The sequence below is a fragment of the Bactrocera neohumeralis genome, unplaced genomic scaffold (genome assembly GCF_024586455.1).
Source record: "Bactrocera neohumeralis isolate Rockhampton unplaced genomic scaffold, APGP_CSIRO_Bneo_wtdbg2-racon-allhic-juicebox.fasta_v2 cluster09, whole genome shotgun sequence".
Lineage (NCBI taxonomy): Eukaryota > Metazoa > Arthropoda > Insecta > Diptera > Tephritidae > Bactrocera > Bactrocera neohumeralis.
Genome location: NW_026089622.1, coordinates 771,745 through 783,186, shown reverse-complemented (window position 1 = coordinate 783,186; position 11,442 = coordinate 771,745). Strand labels below are relative to the sequence as shown.

Sequence of the window (11,442 nt, the reverse complement as noted above, 5' to 3'; positions counted from 1 at the left end):
TTTTTAAATTTTCGTTGATTTGTAATAATTACCGTATACAGTGGACTCGCGATAATATGAACTAATTAAAAACAGGACTGTTAATTTTTGCGAGATTGTTCATATTTACGAAAGGTGCAAAAACGCTACATTTTTTCGTTATATTAAATTAAATTTTTTTTATTTTAAACTTCAAAATAAACTTGTATTATTAATTTTTTTCGTTACACAAGTAAAACAATGTTGCATGTAAACAGAACAGTTTAGATATAATTTCATATTATACATATTTTAATTTTATAAAAAGTTGAAGCTCATTTTTGAAAAAAATCGGTAATCCTCTTTTGCTGTTTCTTTTGTTCAACCATCTTAAAAACTGCTTTTTCCCTTAGGTTCTTTAATACATTTAATTCCTTTTGTTCAACCATTTCACTTTCAGCCCATTCCACAGCATTATTAAATATGTCAATAGCTTCTCTTGCTGTAATCGTCTTACTATACAGTATAGTCGTCTTCGTCGGATATTTCTTGTATTTCATTTTCATTGAATTCAATAGCATCCTCGTTCCATTCTCTAACGTCGCAAGCAGTGATTCCAATCTGCAGTGAATATAAATATGTAGTAAATACAACTTTATTGAGTTTACGTTTCTGATAAAACAAACCTCAGGTCTCAAGTTTTGTAAAAGATTGGCTGCGCTCTCCTCCAAGTCCCCCACATTCATATTCAAGTTCCTTCGAAGGACATTCAAAGGAATTTCATCTTCAGGATCTTCTTGATTTTCAAGCATACTCAAAGCATTGTTCCAGCATTTTGATAGCACAGCCTCATCCACTTTATTCCATGCAGATTCAAGGGTAATAATAGCGTCCTTAAGTGAAATTTGCTTCATAGACTCTAGCAAGTCACATCCTGTTGCAGCAACGGAAGCCAAAAGACTGTTTCTGTAATAAAATTTTGTAATCCTGATTGCATTTTGGTGAATGAACGATGGAACCAATCTTTGAAGATAGCGGCAGTCATCCAAGCGGACTTTGAATGTCTATAATGAACAGGGCAGTCAAACCCCTTAAAACAACGGGAGTTTCTGGCCTTGTCTATCACAAGGAGCTCGAGTTGATGAGATCCTTCCGCATTTGAACAGCACAAGAATGTTATTCTTTGCTTTTCCATCTTTGCTCCTGAGGCTGTTTTTTCTAATGATGATACATACGTCTTTTGTGATAAAAGTTTCCAAAATAAACCGGATCGTCGGCGTTGTAAACTTGCTCCCGACTTAAACCAATCTCTTCCATTTTCGTCTTTAGAGCTTTTTTGAATGGATCGACCAACTGGGGCTGTGAAGATAGTTTTCCCCCAGAAACTTGAAGCAACCGAACGCCATATCTCTTTTTGAAATTTTGGAGCTATCCATCACTGGCATTGAAGTCAAGGCAATTTTCTTTAATTGTACAATGAAGCATCTTCGCCTTTTCTTTTATCATCAGTCCGCTCACCGGGAGTTTTTTGTCCCTCATATGCAAAAACCATCTATACAACGATTTTTCCAACTTTGGATACTCTGATGAACGCATAGTTTTCCTTTTTCCAGGACCCATAAATGTATCGTTAACACATTTAAGGATAGCGTTTTTATTTTTCTTTATTCCACATACTGTAGACTTTGCCATTCCATATTTAGTTGCTAAATTTGCAACACTTGCACCTTTTCGTAAGCATTCCAAAATATCGGATTTGTCTCTTAAAGTCAGAAACGTATGCTTTTTTGTGTGCATGTTTCAAAATTATTTACATTTGATTATTTCTTAAGAAAATAAAGAGGCACTTATGCTTGCGTGCAATCACCAACCAAAAACACTTAAAAATTCTTACAGACGACTGACGTAGACAAAATCAAACCCTGTAATGAGCACCTGTAAGCATTTTCGAGCGATGGGTAAATACATAGTATGTATGTACATGCATATTGAATGCGAATAACTAGGGAATTCCCCAAATTACAAAGCGCTTTAAATTCGTTATTGACAACAATATTGTTCATATTTTAGAGCTTTTGTCCAAAGTTCATATTTTAGAGTAGTCAATGGTAGCCAAAAAGTGTTCATATTTTGGGGGGTTCATAATTTAGGGTGTTCATATTATCGCGAGTCCACTGTATTCTCTTGGAAACTTTCAACTACAAAAACAATTTTCCTTATACGAAAAATATTCTCTAAAACTGTGGAAAATTTTACAAAATAGGTTTGAAATTTAAATAATTTCTGATTTTTATTGGGTGATATTTTTATAATATTTGTATGTATGTTTAAACTTATTACCGTTAGTAGTAAATCTATATACATATATATTTATCAATGCCACTTTCTTTGTAATTTCATCACTCATAAACGGCTGAACCGATTTGGCTGTTTTTTTTTTATTGTATTTGTTATTATTAGGAGAAGGTTCTTATGTAAGAAAAAATTACGAAAGTTGCCGGAAAACCTCCAAAAACAGCCCTTTTCTTTTTCCCATACAAACGTTTTATTTTGTATGTATATACATATGTATGTACATACATACATATTTACATATGTAAGTAAAAATGATGACATCACCGCTGTCCACGAAATGCGATGGACGGGACAAGGACAGAGACGAGTAGGCCATATAAAGGAGCGCAAGTTTGGTGTAGGATTCGTGGTGGGAGAGAGACTCCGTCGCCGAGTACTATCATTCACTGCGGTGAATGAACGTCTAGCCACAATCCGCATCAAAGCGAGGTTCTTCAACATATCGCTGATTTGCGCCCACGCCCCGACGGAAGAGAAGGACGATGTAACCAAAGATGCCTTTTATGAGTGCTTGGAGCGCACTTATGAAGGCTGCCCCCGCCACGATGTCAAAATCGTGCTTGGCGACTTTAACGCCAGGGTGGGCAAAGAAGGTGTCTTTGGCACTACGGTCGGTAAATTCGGCCTCCACGACGAAACATCCCCTAATGGGTTGAGGCTGATTGACTTCGCCGGGGCCCGAAATATGGTTATCTGTAGTACTAGATTCCAGCATAAGAAGATTCACCAAGCTACTTGGCTGTCTCCGGATTGAAAAACTACCAACCAGATCGATCATGCTGTGATAGACGGAAGACACGTCTCCAGTGTTTTAGATGTGCGTGCGCTCCGAGGTCCTAACATCGACTCGGACCACTATCTTGTTGCAGCTAAGATTCGCACCCGCCTCTGTGCAGCAAAAAACGCGCGCCACCAAACACAAGGAAGGTTCGACGTCGAGAAGCTGCAATCACAACAGACAGCCGAACGATTTGCTACTCGGCTTGCACTCCTGCTCTCTGAGAGCACTCGTCAACAACTCAGTATAAGGGAACTGTGGGACGGCATTTCAAACTCCTTACGTACAGCTGCAACCGAAACCATTGGTTTTCGGAAAGTGCAAAAGAACAGCTGGTACGACGAGGAGTGCCGTGTCGCAGCGGAGAGAAAACAGGCTGCCTACCTCGCAACGTTACGATCGACCACTACACGTGCGGGATGGGACAGATACCGAGAGTTGAATAGGGAAGCGAGACGCATTTGTAGACAGAAGAAGAAAGAGGCTGAAATGCGTGAGTACGAAGAGCTTGATAAGCTGGCCGACAGGGGTAATGCTCGAAAATTCTACGAAAAAATGCGGCGGCTTACGGAAGGTTTCAAAACCGGAGCGTATTCCTGTAGAACCCCCAAAGGTGATCTAGTCACTGATGCCCAGAGCATACTTAAATTATGGAGGGAATACTTCTCCAGCCTGCTGAATGGCAGTGAACGCACAACACCAGGAGAAGGAGAACCCGATTCCCCAATCGATGACGATGGAGCAGACGTTCCATTACCCGACCATGAAGAAGTTCGAATAGCAATTGCCCGCCTGAAGAACAACAAAGCGGCAGGGGCCGACGGATTGCCGGCCGAGCTATTCAAACACGGCGGCGAAGAACTGATAAGGTGCATGCATCAGCTTCTTTGTAAAATATGGTCGGACGAAAGCATGCCCAACGATTGGAATTTAAGTGTGCTATGCCCAATCCATAAAAAAGGAGACCCCACAATCTGCGCCAACTACCGTGGGATTAGCCTCCTCAACATCTCATATAAAGTTCTATCGAGCGTATTGTGTGAAAGATTAAAGCCCACCGTCAACAAACTGATTGGACCTTATCAGTGTGGCTTTAGACCTGGCAAATCAACAACCGACCAGATATTCATCATGCGCCAAATCTTGGAAAAGACCCGTGAAAGGAGAATCGACACACACCACCTCTTCGTCGATTTCAAAGCTGCTGTCGACAGCACGAAAAGGAGCTGCCTTTATGCCGCGATGTCTGAATTTGGTATCCCCGCAAAACTAATACGGCTGTGTAAACTGACGTTGAGTAACACCAAAAGCTCCGTCAGGATCGGGAAGGACCTCTCCGAGCCGTTCGATACCAAACGAGGTTTCAGACAAGGCGATTCCCTATCGTGCGACTTTTTCAACCTGCTTTTGGAGAAAATAGTTCGAGCCGCAGAACTAAATAGAGAAGGTACCATCTTCTATAAGAGTGTACAGCTGTTGGCGTATGCCGATGATATTGATCATAAAACAAACAGTCGTCGCATTCGCGACTTGGCTTTCACGTCACTGTTGACAGTCATAACTTTAAAGTCGTAGATAATTTCGTCTATCTTGGAACCAGCGTAAACACCACCAACAATGTCAGCCTAGAAATCCAACGCAGGATAACTCTTGCCAACAGGTGCTACTTCGGACTGAGTAGGCAATTGAGAAGCAAAGTCCTCTCTCGGCAAACAAAAACCAAACTCTATAAGTCACTCATAATTCCCGTCCTGCTGTATGGTGCAGAGTCTTGGACGATGTCAACAACGGATGAGTCGACGTTGCGAGTTTTCGAGAGAAAAGTTCTGCGAAAGATTTATGGTCCTTTGCGCGTTAGCCACGGCGAATACCGCATTCGATGGAACGATGAGCTGTACGAGATATACGACGACATCGACATAGTTCAGCGAATTAAAAGACAATGGCTACGCTGGCTAGGTCATGTTGTCCGGATGGACGAAAACACTCCAGCTCTGAAAATATTCGACGCAGTACCCGCCGGGGGAAGCAGAGGGAGAGGAAGACCTCCACTCCGTTGGAAGGACTAAGTGGAGAAGGACCTGGCTTCGCTTGGAATATCCAATTGGCGCCACGTAGCGAAAAGAAGAAACGACTGGCGCGCTGTTGTTAACTCGGTTATAATCGTTTAAGCGGTTTCTACGCCAATTAAGAAGAAGAAGAAGTGAAAATGGTTGTTTGTTTGTTAGTAACGCTAACGTTCGAGAACGGCGGAACCAATCTTCATGAAATCAGAAGTTGTTCGCTGTGGATCTGGAAAGGGGTAGATATACCATACCATATACTTTTCATAAGGAAAAGTCGAAAAATTGGAAATTTCCAAAAAGTGACTTTTCATACAATTCTTTTTTGTTTTGTTTTTCAATATTTTGATTAGTAAATTATTTGAATAGTTCAATTTCGGTCGCTTACTTTTTTATTCCGGCTATTTAAAAGAATAATTATTGAAAGTTCTTCAGTGAAAACTTTATGTGTGTTTGAAACGAAGTGATCATATAAGAAATTATTTTAAAGAAAATGCCGGCATGTCCAAAATCAAACATAAGTCGACGTATTCGAAATGCTCGGGGCGTGTTGGCACAAAGAGTATCACAAAGTGCAGTGCGACGTCCCCGAAATAGATTTGAAGAAGCTCATCATGCAAGAAATCCAGCAAGACCTACGTGAATACGACGTCGTGTTTTGGAAGATATGTTCCGTGCTGCATTTGATTACGACCCTTCAATCGACTATAATGTACATGGATATATTGGAATGATGGATGTTATATGCCCACATTGTGAAGCGGCTAAATTCTCGGGTGAAACGGCTGGAATGTGTTGCGTTAACGGGAAAGTAAAATTGCCGGAATTTGAGCCGCCTCCTGAACCATTACAATCATTAATTTTTGAGACATCACCAGAATCGAAACATTTTTTAAATCATATACAAGAGAACAATTCGTCTTATCAAATTACTTCTTTCGGCGCTACAAAAATTATAAGAGATCAATTTATGCCGACATTTAAGGTGATTGCATGGATGGTTTTTTCAATGAATAGGGAAAAATTTATTCCTATAACATTGCATACATATTACAGATCCAAGGTCAAATTTATCACCTAGCGGGTTCATTGTTACCGCTCCCCGACGCTAACCATCAATTTTTACAAATATATTTCATCGGAGATAAAAATCGTGAATTAAATCAACGCTGCACAATTGGTTCTCACACAAAAAGAGAAATTCTTTGCGAACTACAAGATTTTTTTCATCAGCACAATGAATTAGTCCAATTGTTCAAAACTGCTATGGATCGGTTGCCATCTGATAATCACTGAATCGTTATAAGAGCCGATAAAACTCCAACTGGAGAGCATTCAAGAAGATTCAATGCACCAACCATTGATGAAGTGGCCATTGTGATTATTGGCGATCATTTTCAATCTCGAGATATTATTCTTCATCGTAGAAATGAACAATTACAACGTGTTTCGGAGCTTCATCGTTGTTACGATGCGTTACAGTATCCTACATTGCACTGGAATGGCCATGATGGATATAGTATCCCAATGATTAATCCAAGCACAGGTACATAATACATATCGTGCTCATAAATATTTCGTTTAAATAAAAGATTTCGATTTTGAATTGAAAACTTCTAAATACGTTTTGAAACGTCTCAATCAAAGTAAATTGCGATCAGAAGAATACATACATTTGCGTGATGCAATAACAAATGATGGGAATTTGAATGATATTGGACATCTAACGATATTACCAGCATCTTATATTGGAAGTCCTCGCCATATGCACGAATATGCTCAAGATGTGATGTCATACGTGAGAAAATACGGCCGACCAGATTTATTTATTACATTCACATGTAATCCGAAGTGGAGCGATATTCAAAATAATTTGTTTGACGGTCAATCAACAACAAATCGTCACGATATAAATGCACGTGTTTTTCGGCAAAAATTAAAAGCGCTGATGGATGTAATTGTGAAATTGCACGTATTTGGAGAAGTGCGGTGTTATATGTATTCAATCGAATGGCAAAAGAGAGGATTGCCGCACGCACATATTGGTGATATTGATATGGTTGGTTCGTAAAATCACACCAGATGAAATTGATAATATCATATCAGCCAAGATACCAGATCAAACAATTGATCAAGAATTATTTGAAGTCGTCACAAAACATATGATTCATGGCCCATATGGCGTACTAAATATAAATTCACCATGCGTGATTGATGGCAAAAGCTCAAAGCGTTATCCCAGAGCATTGACATCCGACACAATAACAGGCAATGATGGATACCCGTTGTATCGACGACGGTCTACTGAAGATAACGGTCAATCAGTAATGATGAACATTCGTCATCAAGAAATCATCGTCGATAATCGCTGGGTTGTGCCATATTCACAACTTCTGTCTAAAATATTTCAGTCTCACATTAACGTTGAGTATTGTAATTCCGTCAAGTCAATCAAATACATTTGGAAGTATGTGAATAAAGGAAGTGATATGGCTGTCTTTGAAGTACCTGATGCTGACAATAGGAACGATGAAATTACCCGATATTAAATGGGCCGATACGTTAGCGGCAATGAAGCAATTTGGCGAATATTTGCGTTTCCATTGCACGAAAGACATCCTGTTGTTGTTCATCTAGCGGTGCATCTTGAAAATGGTCAACGTGTTTATTTTACTACTGAAAATATACAGCAGAGAGCAGCACAACCACTAGCGACTATTTTAACTGCTTTTTTTCGACTTTGTGAAACCGATACATTTGCCAGAAGTTTGCTATATACTGATGTACCTCAGTATTACACATGGAATACATCATCAAAAGAATTCCAACGACGTAAACAGGGTACAGCAGTTGATGGTCACCCAGGTATATTTTCAACAGATGCTTTGGGGAGAATGTATACGATTCATCCCAACAACGCGGAATGTTTTTATTTGCGATTGCTATTGATGAACGTTCAAGGACCGAGATCGTTCGAATATTTGAAAATAGTTGACGGTCATTTATGTGAGACGTATCGCGAGGCATGTCACCTACTGCATTTGTTGGAAAACGATTCACATTGGGAATCGACGCTTCAAGATGCATGTGTTTCATCTTTACCACAAAAAAAAAGAATGCTTTTCTCGATTATAATATCAACATGCATGCCGTCGAATCCACTGGAATTATAGAACAAATATCAAGATTACATGACGGAAGATATTTTGATTCGGATGCGTCGTACGTCAAATAATCCAGATTTGATGATTACCTTGGAAATGTACAATGAAGCATTAATAATCATTGAAGATATGTGTCTCAAAATTGCGCATAAAGCATTACCACAGTTATCTATGATTTCACCTGATCGTCCGGTGCATGATTTGATGGATCAAGAATTGCAACGTGAACAACAATTCAATTGTGACGAATTGATTGAATTTGTGCAATCAAATATTGACAAATTAAATGATCAACAAAACTATGTACATCAAACAATTTTGCAAGCTGTTTCTGTGGGATGAGTGTACAATTTATGCGGAAATCAACAGCTGTTTGGTGGTGCCTTGATATTGTTATCAGGTGATTTTCGACAAACATTGCCAATTTCTTCCTCGATCAACTCCTGCCGATGAAATAAATGCATGCCTGAAATCTTCTGCTTTCTGGAGATTTGTGAAAAATTTGACGTGGAATAGCAATATGCGTGTCCTATTACAAGACGATTCATCTGCATATCAGTTTTCGGAACAATTGTTGGATATCGAAAATGGAAAAATGTAAATCGACAATACTAATGGAATGATCACCTTGCCCGAAAATTTTTGTACAATTTTGCAAACAAAAGAAGAGTTGGTCGAATGCGTTTTCCCAAATATCATTCAGAATCACAGAAGCCATGATTGGTTAGCAGAACGTTCAATATTGGCACCGAAGAATATGCACGTCAATGCAATGAACTTCCAAATTCAAGAAAAATAGCCAGGTGAAGTCATAACTTATAAAGCCATTGACAGCGTTATGGATGAAGATGAAGCTGTGAATTATCCAATTGAATTTCTGAATTCGTTGGAACCACCTGGTACACCGCCACATCTTTTGAATTTAAAGGTTTGTTCATTACTTTAATCATTACAGAATATAAATCTGTAAGGAGGTTCAATGAAATATATTATTGATTCCATTTTTAAGGTTGGTTCACCAATCATATTACTACGGAATATCAATCCTCCAAAAATGTGTAATGGTACACGACTGGCAATAAAGAAGCTAATACCAAATTTGATTGAAGCAACTATACTCAATGGCAAAGCGAAATGTGCTTATACCACGTATTCCAATGATTCCAACAGGCATGCCATTCGATTTCAAACGTCTGCAATTTTCGGTGCGTTTATCATTTGCCATGACTATAAACAAAGGACAAACATTTCAAATATGCGGAGTAGATTTGGAAGAATCGTGTTTTTCACATGGACAATTATATGTTGCATGTTCGAGAGTCGGTACTGCACATCGTTTATTCATTCATGCACCGGACAGTAAAACTAAGAACGTTGTTTATCAAGATGTTTTAGATTAGAACTCGAATTTTTGAGATTTACAATTTATTATATACGCTTATGTAAAAATAAGAGGAGACTGAAGAATAAATACATTCAATGTTTGAAGAGTATTACTTTGTTGAATTTTTTATTGAATCGCTATGACAATTTTCTTATTATTCATATTTATGTACGCTTCTCAATGTTAGCGTTATAACAATTTTATGGAGTAAATGGATAATATCGTACGAATGCATTCTCATGAACTGCATATCCTTTATCAACAATATCTTGGTCAATCCTCATCCTTAATTCATAATCGTCTAAATTTATGAAAAAGATTTCGTCTATTTGTTTCATTATTTTCATAGTGAAAGATTCGTTCAAAGCAATTTCTTCAAAATATTTGATAGCTTCTCGGGAACAGTATTTCCCATTACTTGGCTTGATATTTGCTAATCGGCAATTCAGAATTTGCTCTACATCCTGGTATTCCCTTTCTTCCGGTCTGAATTTTACGGTGACGCACGATGGGCTATCAATCGACTGAACAACTGTTTTTTCCTGAAGATAATCAGGATGGAATGTTCTTCTCATATCGAATCTTTTCATCGTCATTTTTTGTATGGTATACTTTGGAAACAAAAAATTTTTTTTTATTATATTGAATTATACTGTATTTGTTATTGACTTTTTGTTTGGCTATTAACTTACTGTTTTATTACACTTTTATGAATGGAAAATCACATTATTTTCAAATACAGAGTAATTATTATCGCAGAATATATGTAATTATATACCATGAAATTTCAGGTTTTGTTGTTTGCTAAATAAGTGGACTTTTGCTCAAGTAACAATATAATGTGACATTACTCATTCATGTCAAATGCTTATGTTTTTGTTTTTCTTATGTTTTTGTTTACACTCAAACGTCAAATAAATAAAAATTTAGATTTGTCGTTTGTGGATATTTCATAAAATCTGAAAATAGGCAATTGCTTTGGCAAATTTATCGCAAATTTGAATATTCAATATGTTTAAAACGAAAATGACAAAAATGTCTATAATGAAAAAAAATTAAATGAAGTATAATAGCCGATAAATATTTATTAAAAAAAATGAATAAATTATTAATATACTTACGAACTGCGCAGCAAAGCGCGCCGGGTAAGCTAGTAATAAAATATTTTTTAGTTAACATAATAAGAAGCTGACACCAGCGTAGTAACATATGTATGTACATAAATATTAAATTGAATCATTTTCTAATTCTAAATTATTTAATAGCTCTTCGTATCCACAATTACATTCGTCGTTCTCATCATTTTCATCAACGTCGTTTGCAGAAAATGTATCAGCGTCACCATCCGCAGAGCTAAATAAAGCAATAACTTCCTTAGGATGTTGCATTCGTTTTTGTTTTTTTATGCGTTTGTCGAAGCTAATACTAGAAATTAAAGGATCTGATGTGTCAAAAGCTCTATTAATCACGTCAGTTAGATTGCTAATTCTGCTGTTTTTCCGAGCATGATTCTGAGGCTTCTTCACCAAAATAACCAATTGGAAGTACCATGTTTTCGACGATCTTTTTGGAGTGAACTAAGACTTTGTGCACAGTTGCTGTCATCGGGCACCAGAGATATTTTTGCATTATAAGTTCGGCGGTCCGGAGGCAGAATAATTCAAACTTTGCTAAGTTTAATGGAAGTTGGCAAGTTAAACATATTAATATTATCTTTAAATTGTATATAAGTTCCTTGTT

The 11,442-nt window shown here is 37.7% G+C and overlaps 1 protein-coding gene across 1 annotated transcript; it reads right to left on the bottom strand.

The window, feature by feature from the left end:
- Positions 1 to 277: 277 nt before the first annotated feature.
- Positions 278 to 1,160, bottom strand: LOC126763970 (uncharacterized). The gene is made up of 2 exons (XM_050481749.1): positions 645 to 1,160; positions 278 to 579 (listed from the first exon to the last, which is right to left on the bottom strand). The coding sequence occupies exons 1-2, from the start codon at positions 870 to 872 to the stop codon at positions 475 to 477; spliced, it is 333 nt and encodes a 110-aa protein (XP_050337706.1). The 5' UTR covers positions 873 to 1,160; the 3' UTR covers positions 278 to 474.
- Positions 1,161 to 11,442: the final 10,282 nt, after the last annotated feature.